General features: G+C 43.3%; 1 protein-coding gene across 1 annotated transcript in view; it reads left to right on the top strand.

Moving 5' to 3' along the window:
* Nucleotides 1–16,868, top strand: part of ttn.1 (titin, tandem duplicate 1) — a gene marked incomplete in the record, with an annotated part of 170,421 nt that overhangs the window by 15,029 nt on the left and 138,524 nt on the right. Inside the window, 29 exon segments of the mRNA XM_037686817.1 lie at nucleotides 2,518–2,584; nucleotides 2,672–2,863; nucleotides 3,778–3,920; nucleotides 4,083–4,216; nucleotides 4,336–4,563; nucleotides 4,691–4,929; nucleotides 5,021–5,253; nucleotides 5,342–5,506; nucleotides 5,655–5,823; nucleotides 6,166–7,862; nucleotides 7,947–8,228; nucleotides 8,532–8,798; nucleotides 9,025–9,297; nucleotides 9,387–9,650; nucleotides 10,033–10,293; nucleotides 10,373–10,633; nucleotides 11,026–11,289; nucleotides 11,398–11,658; nucleotides 11,744–12,004; nucleotides 12,312–12,572; nucleotides 12,749–12,890; nucleotides 12,973–13,141; nucleotides 13,321–13,552; nucleotides 13,657–13,941; nucleotides 14,223–14,342; nucleotides 14,449–14,637; nucleotides 15,171–15,677; nucleotides 15,960–16,463; nucleotides 16,785–16,829. Coding sequence (XP_037542745.1) covers nucleotides 2,518–2,584; nucleotides 2,672–2,863; nucleotides 3,778–3,920; nucleotides 4,083–4,216; nucleotides 4,336–4,563; nucleotides 4,691–4,929; nucleotides 5,021–5,253; nucleotides 5,342–5,506; nucleotides 5,655–5,823; nucleotides 6,166–7,862; nucleotides 7,947–8,228; nucleotides 8,532–8,798; nucleotides 9,025–9,297; nucleotides 9,387–9,650; nucleotides 10,033–10,293; nucleotides 10,373–10,633; nucleotides 11,026–11,289; nucleotides 11,398–11,658; nucleotides 11,744–12,004; nucleotides 12,312–12,572; nucleotides 12,749–12,890; nucleotides 12,973–13,141; nucleotides 13,321–13,552; nucleotides 13,657–13,941; nucleotides 14,223–14,342; nucleotides 14,449–14,637; nucleotides 15,171–15,677; nucleotides 15,960–16,463; nucleotides 16,785–16,829 — 8,115 coding nt within the window.

Below are 16,868 nucleotides of genomic sequence, written 5' to 3' on the forward strand. Positions count from 1 at the left end.
AATATCTACCCAAAAATAACCTATTAAAACTGCATCATATTCCACATAAAAGGCTACACGGCTTTCTATCAGCAGAAAAACAAAATTATGTTGTTTGGATTGTGTCAGCATGATCCATGAGAGTTGATTTCACTGAAATGAGTCAAATTTATTTTATCTTTGTTTACTGAGCTGATATTTTCTCCCATAGTTACCTATAAGTAATAGCATCACTGAACCTACCAGAGTTTAGAGATTCTACATTTCACTTCAACATTCATTCATTCATTAATTTATTCAACCTTTATTTAAACAGATAAATCACAATGAGTCTCTAAGACCCATTTACAAGTGAGACATGTTTGGACAGACAATAAAAAGTGGTGAAAAATTACACATAGGGTTTGGAGACAAAAAAAAAAAAAATCCTAACATGCTCTTAATCTTTGGCTGAAGGTTAACAGCATGATAATGAAAAAAAATTTTGCACACGAGCACATAATGATGCCGACATTCCGCGGGGGGCAAGGGTGGTGAGCATGTCCAGAGACAACACACACAGGTGCTGCAGAGTTCAGATAAAATTGCTCAGTTCAAACAGTTCCCTCTGGAGGGATCCGTACACACTCAGGGGGGTGTCGAGGAGGCCAAGCACGAATCCAAAGAGTCTTGAAATGATGACCGAATGTTTACTCAGCTGGACCCCTCTGAATCATCCATAGACTTCCTCGATAGGAGGGGAGGGAAGGTCAGAGCATCAGGTTTACAACACTTCCAGACGAATTAAGATAAGATGGCTTGTCAAGTCCAGTCAGAGAGCCGAATTCAGATAAACATGATTGTTTTGGGGACAGGCAGAACTTTTACTGACATCTACCTTGAGTCTGTGTCAATCCACTCGGTTCCAAAATGTCCAAATTAAATGGCCACACCGATAATAATCCCCGAGATCTGATCCATCCTGCCAAAAGCATTTGAGTCTGGGTGCTCAAGGCACAAGCCAACAAATAAGGCAGGCAGCCTGACCAGGTCCAAATTTTCTGCCGATGACTTCCTTGATTGTAGATAAACCGACATGTGTCAGGACTGGAGACCAGCAGTCTTTGAGTTGGAACACAATCACAGGACTACAGAACCACTAAATGACTGGACCACAGAACCATAAAACCCCAGAATCACAGTCACTCTGTCTGATTAAGCAGAATTAATTTTAGCTTGGTACAAACAAAACAGGTCACATAGAATAGATCCATCTATCCATGGAATGCTATACGACTGCAGTATTCTTTACCAGATGTTTTGAGGAGCACAGTGGCTCTGCAGAATCACCATCTTGACATGTTGGGCGTGGGGGTTTAGTACACCTATGATCCTGGTGGTTATGCTGTTTGGGGTGTCAGCACCTGGTAGGGTTTTCAGAGGCAAATTGGCCTCAGGGGAGGGGTCAGACTAAAAAAACCTTGATGGAAGCAAACCACAGCAAGCAGGGTAGGGAAACTGGTGCACCGTCTTTGAACCAGGCTTTGAGGGTAGCTCACCAGTACATTGCTTTGTGGTCAAGTCTTGTTTTTTTCAGGCCAGTCAGATCAAGTCAAAAAAGCTTCAGAAAGTCATTTCTACAACCCAAGGTCAAGTGCTGTGTGAAACATGGCAGGTGAGCGTGTAGAACCAGGTATACAGTCATAAAATGGCTCTAGGAATACTTTGTGGTATTTACCAATGAAATAAGACTGATACAAGCAGACAAACTTTGTTCTGGTTTAACAAACAAATCATGTAAAATTGGTGAAAGTGGTAAAGGAAGCCATTTACGTCAAATGAGAAAAAAAAAAGTATGGTAAATGGACTGTACTTATATAGCGCCTTTTTATCTGATCAAGATACCCAAAGAGCTTTACAACAATCTGTGCCCTCATTTACCCATTCCTACAGCGCTCTACTAGATCTATACAAAGAATAATCAGAGATTTATCACGTTCATACACTGATGAGACGCACATCAGAGGCAATGAGGGGTTCAGCGTCTTTCCCAGGGACACTTCAGCATGTGACTGCTGGTGGAAGCGAACCCCCGACTCTTGTATTGGAGGACGACTGCTCTAACCACTCCGCCACAGCTGGCCCATGAAGTTGGTGTGGGGCTGCGCACATTTCCACATTCATTTAATTCTTGATACATCTGAAGTTTTTCATGAAAAAGGGCATACAACATGTTTTTGTGAGTACACACACTTTGTACATGAGGCCCCCTTAGTTTTTATATATAAAAAATAATAATAATGTAAAACTGGTTCATCCTAACAGATACACCAAGACCCAGTGCTGGTAAATAATCTGGATCAACTCTGTTAGATTGTGTTAATCAAGCCTAAATAAACCAACAAAACCAGTTAATGCTGAAAGAGTAAACCAAGAATAAACCATGTAACACAGTAAGCTCATTTATATGTTGACATCCATCAAAGTTACCATGTTTACTGTGAACAGAGCAAAACCTTCATGTGGTTTCTGTTTAAACGAACTTTGTTTCTCCTTCAGTGTCTGAAGACATTGAGAGCAGACAGGAGACAGCTGCCCCAGAACATGTAGAGACTGCTCAGAAACCGTGAGTCCATTCGGTCTTCTTCAAAGCTTCTTGATACATTCACAGATTTCAGGTCCTTAACAGAAATACTGAAACTTCACATTTCAGAGTTACAGAGGAAACCAAAGAAGAGATTATCGAGCCAGATGCTCCTGCTGCTGCTCCCTTCTTCGTCAAGAAACCGAGTGTCCAGAAGCTTGTGGAGGGAGGAAGTGTTGTGTTTGAGTGTCAGGTTGGAGGAAACCCGAAACCTCACATCCTGTGGAAGAAGAACGGTGTGCTGCTCACCACCGGATACAGGTACTCAAAGGCTATTTGTTTGTGTCCTTAAGTGAGTCGTGGTTTCTTATTTTTAATAAAAACGGTGAAACAAATTGATTTTGTAAACTTTCCAGTACCCACCACAGAAACAGCATTCAGTCTCAGATCTCTTTCTTTGAAATAATGGAAATATTAAAAAGTTTCACAAAATACAGCCCGAAGCTTAAGCCGTTAATCAGTTAGCATCGACTCAGCATCGGCCAGTTGTGTCTCCATTACCTGCTCTTGCTTGGTTTTCAGACCTGCCTTAGCCGTGGTCTCAAGCAAGCTGAGCCGATCAAGCCATTTTGATGTTAGCAAACTGCAGCCGTTGAATGGCCCGTGGGTTGACGTCACTGAACGAACCAATGCTCTACTTGCAAACTCTCCTGAAGTGCCATTTTGAATCTGATTGTTGCAGAGCATATTGTCCTGAGATAGAGATGGGGAGCTGCAAATCCCAATTAATCCTATGGACCAATGATGAGGCACAAACCTTTTTATCCATTTTGGCTGATGAGAGCATACAGTGTGAACTTAACAAAGTCACATAGAATAAGCAAGTGCACAGGGAGTTGTCTGAAACTTTGTCTCCCCACGGCTACACTCAGACATATAAAGTGCCAGGACAAATAAAAAGAAAAAGAAATCCGACTACTGCCTGCTTTGCATTGACGATCCCACCCACAGATTGTTGGATACACTCCAAATGGAGACACGCCTACACCTGAGTAGAAACGAATAGAAACAAAACAACTAGTACATACATAAACATTTAGTATACATGTAGGTTTTAACATAGGATATAAGCTTGACTTTAACTACATCTTAAACAACTGTATATTCTCTGCAGTTTTAAGTTAAAACTCTCAGTGAACCACCTATAGCGCAAGCTAATTGCCTGTCTTCATCAGATATAATGTTGCCTACAAGAAGGAGACTGGAGTGTGCAGACTGGAGATCTCCATGACCTTCGCTGATGATGCCGGAGAATACGTCATCCTTGCTAAGAATCAACTCGGAGAAGTCTCAGCCTCCACCAGCCTCCTGGAGGAAGGTATGTCAACAAACACTGCGTCCAAAAATGCCATGAGGAAGTTCATAAAAGAGGGAAGACTGAAGAGAATAAAACAAAGAGAAAACATAAGTTTGAAACATTTAATCCACAAATGGTATATTATGCACTGAATAAATCTTTAACGCCTATATTTTTCTGCAGAGGAATATGAAGTCTACATAAAGAAACAGGAAGAAACCTTTAAGACTGAAGTGACAGCTTTGGTACAGGAACCCAAAGTGGGAGACACTCCGCCCGTGACGGAGCAGATGACCACAACCATTATCTCCGGACAGGTATAAGCAGCGTTTTGATTGGCTGGATGGGTTAGGGTTAGCATTTCAACTGCTAAATCATTACTTGCCATTATAAATCATGTTTTTATTACTCCTGTCGTACTTGATCACATCTGCAGGAGTTCCATTTGTCTGCCATGGAGCAGAGGATCATTCAGGAGATAGAGCTCAACATAATGAAGATTACCTACAGAGAGATTGTGACAGAGGATGGAGAGTTGATGGTGACTGCCACCTCCACCGAGGCAGTGCAGCCAGTCTTTGAAACCTCCGTTAAAAATTACAGAATTATGGAAGGAATGAGTGTCACCTTTCACTGCAAGATGTCTGGAATACCACTCCCCACGGTAATGAATCATTTGGAAACATTCTCCTTTAGTCATTTGCCTTTAAAATATAATGAAAGTGTAGTGCTGCAGACTTCAAAGTGGTGCAGCTAAATTCAAACTATGCTAATATTTTGTCATTTGACAGATTGCTTGGTTTAAAAATGGCCAGCGCATCAGGTCTAGCGATCATTACCACATGGAGGTTCTTCAGGATGGACGGGCCAGCCTTCGTTTGTCCATGGTTCGACCGGAGGATGAAGGTGTGTACACAGCCTTCTCCACCAACATAAAGGGAAATGCTGTAAGTTCAGGGAAGCTCTACGTCGAGTCAACTGGTGCTGCTCCTCAGAGGTACACACCACAGCCTGCAGTTCAGAGGATCAGGTAAGATTTCCCTCAAAGAAAATACTTCAAAACCTTAAATGGGTAACTCCTTATCATACCATAACTGATGAAAATATATATTTTTTCTCAGGTCTACATCTCCTCGTTCTCTGAGCCGCTCTCCCGGCCGTTCACCCAGCCGTTCACCTGGACGCTCTCCTGCTCGCCGTCTCGATGAGACCGATGAGTCTCAACTGGAAAGACTTTACAAACCTGTGTTCGTCATGAAACCTACCTCATGTAAATGTTCTGAGGGACAAACTGCCAGATATGACCTGAAGGTTGTTGGCAGACCGATGCCTGACACTTACTGGTTCCACAATGGTGAGTTAACCAGAAACAATTTTCATCAAATGTGCTTTACTGAAGAATGTTTGTTCCTAAAATCTTAATGCACTCATTGCTTTTTCAGGACAACAAGTGGTTAGCGACCACACCCATAAGATTGTTGTTAAAGAGGATGGTACTCAGTCCCTGATCATTGTCCCAGCCATGCCACACGACTCTGGAGAATGGACTGTGGTGGCCCAGAACAGAGCCGGACGCTCCTCCATCTCTGTCACTCTCACTGTTGATGGTAAGTTCTCACCTCATTCTCTGTGACCTCAGCTGAATGCCTGAACACAAAGCTACACACACATATATATATATATATATATATATATATATATATTTTTTTTTTTTTTTTTTTAATGTCTGTATATGTGCGTGTGTGTGTGTTTTAGCCAAAGAGACCTTGGTGCGTCCACAGTTCACTGGGAAGCTGAAGAACATCAGTGTGAAACAGGGAACTCTGGTTGAACTGGCTGTCAAAGCCATTGGAAACCCCCTGCCTGACATCGTCTGGCTGAAAAACAGTGACATCATCAGCCCACTGAAGCACCCAAACATCAAGTATGCCTTCTCGTCGTGTCTTTGCCATACACACTGACTTTACTGTAAATCCACAGAAATATGAGAGTGCAGTTGTTAATTTACTGAACATGTTGGGATTTTTATTTTGACTATCCAAAATCTCCATCTCAAAGACAGCAAATAAAGATAGAAGCGAGTTGTGGATTATTTATGGCCTTTATCATTTACAAGATCTAGTCAAAAAATCACCAATCTTTTACAAGGAGTTTTTAACAATTTTCTTTGTTATTTTAAATATCATCTACTAATTTCCTCCAGTAATATAAACTGAATATGACTGAAATTATAAAGCCACCCTCAAAGAAAAATATTATGTTTCAGGATTGAAGGAACCAAAGGAGAGGCCAAATTCCAAATTCCATCTGCTGCTGGTTCAGACAGTGCCTGGTACACCGCTACAGCCATCAACAAGGCCGGCAGAGACACCACCCGCTGTAGAGTCAACATTGAGGTCGACTATGTTGAGCCTGAACCAGAGAGGAAGCTCATCATTCCCAAAGGTACCTACAAAGCCAAAGAGATCACACCTCCTGAGTTGGAGCCCCTCCACCTGAGATATGGCCAAGAGCAGTGGGAAGAGGGTGACCTTTATGACAAAGAGAAGCAACAGAAACCTGTGTTCAAGAAGAAGATGACATCCATCAGGATGAAGCGTTTTGGTCCAGCTCATTTTGAATGCAGACTGACTCCAATTGGGGACCCCACCATGGTGGTGGAGTGGCTACATGATGGCAAACCACTGGCTGCTGCAAACAGGCTGCGCATGGTCAACGAGTTTGGCTACTGCAGCCTAGACTATGAAGTTGCTTATGCTAGAGACAGTGGAGTCATCACCTGCAGAGCTACCAACAACTTTGGAGTTGACCAAACTTCGGCCACCCTGGTTGTTAAAGATGAGAAGGGCCTTGTTGAGGAAACACAACTTCCAGAAGGAAGGAAGGGAGTGTACCGAATGGACGAGATTGAGCGTATGGCTCATGAAGGTGGACCTGCTGGAGTCACTGCTGAAGAAGAAACAGAGAAAATGAAACCAGAAATCGTCCTTCTACCTGAACCAGTCAGTGTTATGGAAGGTGACACAGCTCGCTTCCGCTGCAGAGTGACCGGTTATCCAGCTCCAAAGGTTAACTGGTACCTCAATGGACAACTCATCCGCAAAAGCAAGAGGTACAGACTTCGTTATGATGGAATTTACTACCTGGAGATTGTTGACATCAAGTCCTATGATTCAGGTGAGGTTAAAGTTGTATCAGACAACATTCTGGGTCAATCTGAATACACAGTGAAGCTGGAAATTCAGCAAAAAGAGGATTTCAGAACTCATCTGCGCCATGCACCTGAAGCTAAGGGAGCTGAAGCTACACAGGAGCCTGGAAAAGTCACATTTGAGGTTGTGAAGACCGAGAAACCCGTTGAGGATTCACAGCTGAAGGAGGTGGTCAAGCTTAAGAAGGCTCAAAGAATTGTGCGTGAAAAAGCCATCGAGGAGTCAGAGGAGCTGAGGAGCAAATTCAAACGTAGGACAGAGGAAGGCTATTATGAGTCTATCACTGCAGTAGAGCTCAAATCTCGTAAGAGGGATGATTCTTATGAAGATCTACTGAAGAAGACAAAGGAGGAGCTTCTTCACCATGCCAAGGAGAAGGAGGAGGCTGAGAAGAAGAAGGAAGAGGAGCGCCGTAAACTTGTTGCGAAATCACTGAAACCAGAGAGAGTCAAGCTCTCCCCCAGCATGGAAGCTCCTAAGATCCTGGAGCGTATCACTAGTCAGACAGTTTCACTCGGTGATGAAGTGAAGTTCAGAGTCAGAGTCGTCGGTAGACCAGAACCAGAGTGTCAGTGGTTCAAGAATGGCATTCAGCTGGAGAAGTCCGAGCGTATTTACTGGTACTGGCCTGAGGACCACGTGTGTGAACTGGTGATCAGAGATGTTACAGCAGAGGATTCTGCCAGTATTATGGTGAAGGCCTCCAATACTGCTGGAGAAACTTCAAGCCACGCCTTCCTACTGGTACAAGGTACCTTAACACTCAGCTCTCTAAACTTTAACTCCTTGAATTGTGTAGTTTCTAACTGAAATTCCCCTGACTTTTTTTTTGCAGCAAAACAAGTTATTACCTTCACCCAGCAGCTGGAGGAGGTCAATGCCAAAGAGAAGGATACAATGGCAACCTTTGAGTGTGAAACAAATGAGCCTTTTGTTAAGGTCAAATGGCTGAAGAATAATGTGGAAATCTTCTCAGGAGACAAATACAGGATGCACTCAGACAGAAAAGTCCACTTCTTGTCAGTGCTGATGATTGAAATGAGAGATGATGCGGAATACACCTGCATGGTTATAGACGATGAGAATATCTGGACAAGTGCCAATCTCATTGTTGAAGGTGGGTCACAGGGAAGAGTTTAATAAACCTTGACATGAAACCAGCACCTTTCAGAAATATGCTGATGATGTTTGTGAAAGATGTGAGTTCATATTTGAACATGCCAATTATTAACCATGTCAATTGAAATCTTGAGAACATGAAGTCTCCAACATGTCTTAGTTTATTACTCCAAAACTTTTAAAATTGACTCTAGCTTATACATGTGTACCTTTGGATACATCTTATAGCAGTCAGATAGTTTGAATGGGCACTCAATGAGTTGTAGATGTTGATGTACTATCTGAACGTTGTGATCAACAGGAGCCCCTCTAGAGATCGTGAAGCAGCTGGAGAACACCGAGGTGCCCGAGACGTACTCTGGGGAGTTTGAATGTCTTGTATCTCGTGAGGATGCTGACGGCACCTGGTTTTTTGACGATAAGCTGCTGTCGCCCAGTGGTAAATACGCCATGTCCTCTCGCCGTGGAAGACACACTCTATCAGTAAAGGATGTCAAGAAGGAAGACCAGGGAAAATATACTTTCCAAGTTGGCGAATTCAAGACAAGTGCTACACTGAAGATGAAATGTGAGTCAAAGTTTGTTGTAATATTGAATTGTGTAAGATAATGTGAATGTATGGTTATAGTTTGGCTGAGAGGAGCATGCTCTGACAACTTCTGCCAAGAAATTTGCTGCTCATGATCCAATGCTTTTAAAAGAGATGGATTCTGTAGGTTTCCTTGGTAAATTCCATCTGCTTCTTTTATTTCTGGTTGTTTCTGTTACTGAATACATTTGTTTTTATGTTTCAGTGCGTCCCGTGACCCTGATGCAGCCTCTGACTGACTTAACAGTTTGTGAGGGTGATATTGCTCAGCTTGAGGTAAAGTTTTCCCAGGAGAATGTTGAAGGAAGCTGGATGAAGAATGGACAGCCAATTTCAGCTTCAAGTCATGTGCACATTGTCATTGACAAACAAATCCACAAACTCCTGATTGAAGATGCCAAGAAGGATGACTTTGGAGTCTACTCTTTTGTGGCTCCTGATCATGACATTTCATCCTCTGCAAAGCTGTCCATTCAGTGTAAGTCCCTTGAGTACAAGTTATTTTAAAAACAAGGTGCTTTTTAAAATAAATATCTCTGAGTGTATTTCTTTCTTCTTGTATTGCAGCTATTGGTATTTTGATACCATTAAAGGACACATCTACCATTGAAGGCACCAAGGCTGTCCTGGAGGCCAAGATCTCTGCTCAGGACATCAGCTCTGTCAAATGGTACCAAGATGACATACTACTGGAGCCCAGTGAGAGGGTCAGTATGGTGGCAAAAGGATCCAAGCAACGTCTGGTCTTCACCAGGACCTATGCTTCTGATCAAGGACGCTACAAAATGGTTGTTGGTCGAGTGGACACCAGTTGCAAATTAACTGTTGAGCGTAAGTGAATGAGGAACATTTTCCAAGAATGCAAAGATCAGACAAATATACAATGAGTACCATAATTGTTAGAGCACAAAGTTCAATTTAGGTTTTCAGGCTTCACAACCTGACCCTCTTTCACATGTAGACAAACGTATAATTCACCAAGGTATGCACAACTTAAACGGTGCAAACAAACCAAAGCAGCATTTTTTTTAGATTCACAAAGGAATCGTCAACCTTGGCTTACTAACTGAAGTGTTACCCTACAGTTCTGATGACCTGAAAGAACAATATTTCATCATTAAAATCTAATTAATTTTTTTAATTGTTGATGTTGACTGATGTAAAAACTAGCCGATCACTCGTTTTAGACTTAATCTTTGTTCTGTCTGAACAGCGGTGCAGATCATGAAGCCAATGAAAGACACAGAGTGCTCAGAGTCTGAAAATGTCACCTTCGAAGTCGAGGTTTCTCACCCGGGAATTGACCCTTATTGGACCTTCAAGAATCAGCAGCTCAAATCTGGCACCAAGCACAAGTTGGAGACCAAGAATACACTCCACACGCTGACCGTCATCAATGCCATGAAGGATGAAGAGGGCGAATACATGTTTGCTGCTGGTGAGAAGACATGCAGAGCTTCACTCACAGTAACAGGTAAGTCAGTGACATTATTTTAACACTCTGAGCATGATCATTGATGGTTCTTGATGGGGTAACATTTTCCTGTCATCAGGCGGTGCCATCAAGAAGCCTCTGCAGGATCTGGTTGTAGCTGATTCCCAAACGACAGTGCTAGAGTGTCAGGTAGCTAACCCATCAGCTGAAGGAAAGTGGCTGAAAGATGGTCAGCCCGTCGATTATAGTGAAAACATCATGAGTGAGGAGGACGGCGCTGTGAGACGGCTCATTATCATCATCACCAGAGCCACTGATATTGGAGAATACACCTATCAGGTCGCCACCTCCAGGACCACTGCCTCCCTGAAAGTTGAAGGTGGGTGCATGGTGTTTCTGTAAATTATACACAGTCAACGTTAAATCTGCAACCTTGGTAATATGAAATTATACATCAACATGAAAGAATGGCAGACTTGTCCTTTTACTTATTTGTTGCTTGTTTTCCTGAATGTTCTATATTAAAACTGGTTGTTGAGGTCCAGTTTTTCCTTTGGTAGTTAGGTTTACTTATGGAAAAAACAAGGTGAAACTGGAGTTATATTTTCAAGTGGTTCTAAATAAAATATTTCTCCACAAACCTTGAAATGTTTTTACATTTACCAAGTTAAGGTTCAGTCATAAGAGAGAAGATTTGATCTGTCAGATACCTGTCAAAGGTATTCCATACTATCAGTGATCATTGACTAATAAAATATTTTGTCTACATAGCTGTAAAGATCAAGAAGACCCTAAAGAACCTGAACGTGGTTGAGACCCAGGAGGCTGTGTTCAGCCTTGAGCTGACCCATGAGAACGTCAGAGGAGCACAGTGGATCAAGAATGGTATTGAGATCCAGCCCAGTGATAAATTTGAAATCACTACAGAGGGAACAGTTCACACCCTGAAGATCAAAAACTGCAACACCCAAGATGAGTCTGTGTACTCTTTCAAACTGGGGAAGCTGTCTGCAAACGCAAGGCTTAATGTTGAAAGTAAGGGTTTCTGAAATCAAAAGAACAATGACATATCTGTGTTTAGGAGGTTCATGTGAAATAGAATCCTTTAGGCATTTTAGTAACCATGAAACAATTTTCTCCCAGCCATCAAGATCCTGAAGAAGCCTAAAGATGTCACAGCCCTGTTGGGTGCTACCTCTATGTTTGAAGTGGGGATCTCGGAGGACAACATCCCGGTAAAATGGATGTTTAACAATGTGGACCTGAAGCCCAGTGAGCACTACACCATCCTTTCAGAGAAGAGGACCCACAAACTGATAGTTTGCGATGTGGACAACGAGAAACAGGGAGAGTACACAGCTGTGGTTGGACACCTGCAGTGCAGCGCTCACCTCATCGTTGAGTGTAAGCCTTAACGTGCAGACTTTCTGATCAAAATAACTAAACATTTACCAGAATCAAGTCATCTAAGTTCACGTTCTACCTGCAGCTCTGCGAGTCACCAAACCCATAAAGAGCGTGGACGTCCCGGAGACCCAGGTAGCCACGTTCGAGTGTGAAGTTTCTCACTTCAACGTGCCGTCCATCTGGCTGAAGGATGGCGTGGAGATCGAGATGAGCGAGAAGTTCAGGATCGTGGTTCAGGGGAAACTCCACCAGCTGAAGATCATGAACACCAGCAGGGACGACTCTGCAGAGTACACCTTCGTCTGCGGGAACGACCGAGTGTCAGCCACGCTCACTGTCAACCGTAAGCACGTCATAGACATTAAAAACGTACATTTGTTTATACAGTATATATAATTGTGCTTTTCACTGTAACTGGTTCAATAATAATAGTGCTGGTTGGTTAATTTAATAGAAACAGCTTTGTTTAAAATAAAGTGCTTTTGGCTTTAGAGGTAAGTTATAAAGACTCAACATGTTGATTTAAGCAGCAGTTCTTAGTTCTGTTTTTCCATCTCCACGTATTTTTTCAGAGAAAAATATTTGCTGGAAATTTTTGAACTTACAATCAGGCTTGTCCAATCCCCCCCCCCCCCCCCCCTCCCCCGCAGCAATTCTGATCTCAACAATGCTGGAAGACATGAACGCTCAGGAGAAAGACACTGTCACTTTCGAGGTGACCGTCAACTATGAAGGAATCACCTACAAGTGGTTGAAGAATGGCATGGAGATCAAGTCCACCGACAGATGCCAGGCTCGGTGCAAACAGTTCACCCATACTCTGAGCATCAGAAATGTTCACTTTGGAGACAGCGCTGAGTATGCCTTCATGGCAGGGTCTGCAGTCACCTCAGCTAAACTCTACGTGGAGGGTAAGACATCTATATTTCTTCTGCCTTTCTGCTCTCAGTCATCTGACTGACCTCCATCACTGCTTAACCCTTGTGAGAATAAACTTCTACATCTTTAGGTTCTTTATTTTCTATTTTAATAAATGTTGATGATGAAACTCTTCACAAAGTTCAGTTTTAAACTTGTCTGACTACAGCACGTGTGATTGAATTCACCAAACACCTGAGGGACCTGAAGATCACCGAGAAGAAAAGGGCTACCTTTGAATGTGAAGTGTCGGAACCAAACGTCCAGGTGATGTGGATGAAGGATGGTCAAGAGCTGGAGATGTCCGACAGGTACAGTCACTGTTGTTCAGGTGGTGGATTCCTTTAAATCTAAAATCATCATTAACCATGTGTTCCTTTCTGTTTTCTGCAGATACAAAATCTCCTCAGATCAGTTTGTACACCGTCTGGTTCTGCCGTCAGTCCGCCTGTCTGATGCTGGCGAGTACACCGCCGTGGCCGGGTCGAGCATGTCCAAGGGTAACCTGGGAGTGGAAGGACGAGATGTTAAGATCTCAGAGCCTGCCAGCAGAGACATCACAGTGAGTTTTACACCTGCAGCAACAGATGGAGCTGGGTTACTTTCAGTGCCGTCTGTTGGTTTACGTGACAGCAGGACAGAGATTGTTAAAAATGTTTAATCTGTGTGTCAGCAAAAAGTGCTCTTTCAATCAGGAACCAGTTTATTGTGTTTAACTCCGTGGATCATCTCTGCCTGCAGGTTGTTGAGAAACAAAGAGCCAACTTTGAGTTTGAGGTGAACGAGGACGATGTGGAGGGCCACTGGTTGAAGAACGGTGTGGAGATCCAGTTAACAGAGGAGGAGAGGTTTAACTATGCGATCATCAAGAAGGTGCACCGCCTCACCATCTCTGAAACCTACAGGAGCGACGCTGGGGAGTACACCTTTGTTGCCGGCAAGAACCGGAGCACCATGAACCTCCATGTGAGATGTAAGAGATCCATCACTTAGGAGTTTGGACACTTTCTGAACTTTAGGTTGATCCAAGAATTGCTGCATGTCTACTCTGATGTCTCTGATGTCTTTTCACTTCAGTGCCAGAGCTACCTCAGATTGTCCGCCACATGGAGCCCCAGACGGCGCTGTCGGGCCGGTTGGTTCGCTTCTCTGTGCAGTTGAGCGGCCTGCCCCAGCCTCAGGTGTTCTGGTACAAAGACTCCCAGCTTCTGTCCACCAGCTACAAGTGTAAGTTTCTTCATGATGGAGACGAACACACGCTGCTGCTGCTCGAAGTCTTCCCAGAGGACGCTGGCATCTACAGCTGCGAGGCCAAAAATGATTACGGAGAGGCTGCAAGCTCCGCCCCCCTCACGGTAGAAGGTCAGGCATTTTTCATGATAATCCATTTCGGTTCTGGTGTTTGGGTTGGAATACAAAACTGTTTTTCTTGCTAATTGCAAAGATAATCTGAGTCCCAATAATTGAATTAGTAATGATTTGGGTTTAATTATCCAACATAAATGACTTGATTAGCAGATGTTAAAGCAAATAAAAGAAAAACTGAGATATATTTTGTTTCTACAAAGGAGAAACCCCAAATCATCGCAGCTTAACCTGTTTCTGTTGAACCTGTAGGTAAACTGTTGTGGTTTATTTTTCAGTTCCTGAGGTGGTGGAAGCCGTGGCTCAAATTTCTGCCCCGGTTCTGGTCACTCCTCTGAAAGACGTCTTGGTCTCAGAGGGACATCCTGCCCAACTGAGGTGTAGCGTCTCTGGGGAAGGTACTGCTCACCTTCTGCTGGCTTATGAACAAGCTGTCCTGTTTCACCACCGTAGTGATTCAGGCTGTTTGAGAAAGTCATATTTTAACAAACATGTCGTCTTCAGATCTGCAGGTGGCTTGGTTCTGTAATGACAGAGAGATCCGACAGTCAAACATCTTCAGAATGTCTCATTTAGATGAAACCTGCCTGTTGGAGATATCCAAAGTTCTTCCTGCACATGAGGGAGAGTACTCATGTATTGCCACAAACTTGGCAGGAATGGTCACATGTTCTGCCTCTTTGCACCTCGACGGTGAGTTCTGACAAATATTGCGTGTCTATCTAATGGTTTTCAAAATAAAAGTGAGAGTCAAATCTGCGATGACTGCATGCTCTTTGTTAGTTCATGTCAAAAAGACTCAGGTCTTTTTGTGTCTTCCTCAAAAGGAAGAGAAGCTTTTATTTTTGTAGTAAACATCATCAAGCAGGAATTTCTGTTGTGAATGCATGGCATCTTTTTTCTACCCATGTAGCTCCTAACAGGCTTTTTTTTAGATGTGAATCTTAGTTTCAGAGTAAAAAAAAAAGCATGGACAAAACTTCTGACCAGTGGAAGTACACATTTCTGGATTCCCCACACTCACGGACATGACCCACTGGTGGTTTTCAAGCTCTGGCTCCAGTCAAGCTTGCATGATTGATTGCAGAAACAAGCCATGTTGTTTCCTCACTGATCCTGACTCATCCTCCAACCTTCAACCCAACTGCACGTTGGCACATAACCTCGATAAGTCTCCAGAATGTTGCTGTGTTGACCTAATGCTTCTATTCTTTCTTACTGCCCAGATGAAAATGTCTTAGCTAGAGTGTCAAACACCGAGGCTGAGACTAAGCTAACGCAGAGACTGGAGGCTCAGACAGAGAGTTTCAGATCTCTGTTGGTGGGTCAAGTAGCTCACAGTGTTGAGTTTTCTGAGACGGTCTCTGAAAGTCCCTCTGTGTCATGGAGGACTGCTGAGATTCAAATGGAGAGTGTAAGCTCAGTGGAGACCAGCTTGGACTTCAAATTCTCAGCCAGACCGAAGCTGCTGGTGGAAATGAATGACGTCCGAGTGAAAAGCGGCGAGGTAGCTGAATTCAGCTGCTCGTTTGATGGGCAGCCCTTCACCGGAGTGGTATGGAATCATAATGATCAAAACCTGGTGAACACAGAGCGGGTGAGGAGTTCTCAAAGTGGGGACTTTTTGTCCCTGGTCATTCATGGTGTTGACGTGGCAGATCAGGGAGTTTACTGCTGCACAGCCACCAACCAACATGGTCAGAACAGTTCTTCTGCCAAGCTCACCGTTGAAGGTGGTTAATCTTTCTTTTTTTAAATTTCCATCTTGTCCTTCCCACCCTTACATCTGCGCTCCCCGCTTTGGACCCTTTCCTCATAATTTAATACTTCCTTTTAGTTTGTAACCTGTAAGAATGTAATGCAATAACAACTCTTGTAGTATAGTTTTCCCTCTCCCCCTGTTGCCAGCTTCACTTTGCTAATCTCATCATCCATCCTACTAACCCTTTATTGATTAGTCTTAACTTTTTACTCTCTGACCCTTAATTGCTCTCCCTAACTTTATTCTCACTCAGCTAAAGAAGCAACCCTCAAAGCAGAGACCCCTATCCCCACCGATTCTGTTTGTAAAGTGTCTCACGCAGACAGGGAGAGCCCTAGAAACCTCTCTGACCAAGACAAGCAGGAGTCCAAGGAGAAGATGGGACCATTGCCCAAGTCTTCCCAGAGATCTTTCAACTTGATCAGCCACCTCTATTTCCCAGATGTTGCACTTCATGATGAGCAGAGTCATCGGTTCTCCAACTGCCACGAGTTTCTGATCAAACTCCCCCCGGAACTGCAGATTAAAAACAAGGACATCAGCTCCTTGTTCTGCTTTTGGAAGGGGCTTCCCACTCCTTTTGCTATTTGGCTTTACAACCGTCTGAATGTCAAGGATTCTGGTTCATACTCTTTGAAAGAAGACAGCACAGTTTGCTGTTTAAATGCTAATAATGTGGGAGCCAAGCCAGGGGGTTCTTATTCTTACAAAAATGTAAGCTCAGCTGGAGAAGCTGAGTGCAACACAATGATGAAAGGTTGGCATCACCTGCATGCTTTTGGCCCTTCTGCTCACTCTAGCAATTTCTGTCCCCTACTTATTGTTTCACACATCCATAGGAAAAATACCTTTTTACAAGGTGACACCATGTCTTCAAGGTTTTCACTTGTCTTTGTCTAAAACACTGTTAGAGATGTGGACACTCATATCACAGAACATTACTCAAAATCAAGATGTGCAGCACACTCAAAGAACGAAAGGTGGCATGCAAGAACATCACGGGTGCACAGCCTGTCACTGATTCTAACGTCCATGGTTCTGGTACTTGTTTTAATTGTGAAATTTTGTGTCTTTACAGTAGCTGAAGTGGAAAAGGAACCTGCGATCCAGGCAGAAGGGAAAGGTAAATATTGTTTCAAATATATTCATGTCCTTCTTCCAG

This window comes from Nematolebias whitei, chromosome 13, assembly GCF_014905685.2.
Source record: "Nematolebias whitei isolate Nwh7 chromosome 13, NemWhi1, whole genome shotgun sequence".
NCBI lineage: Eukaryota > Metazoa > Chordata > Actinopteri > Cyprinodontiformes > Rivulidae > Nematolebias > Nematolebias whitei.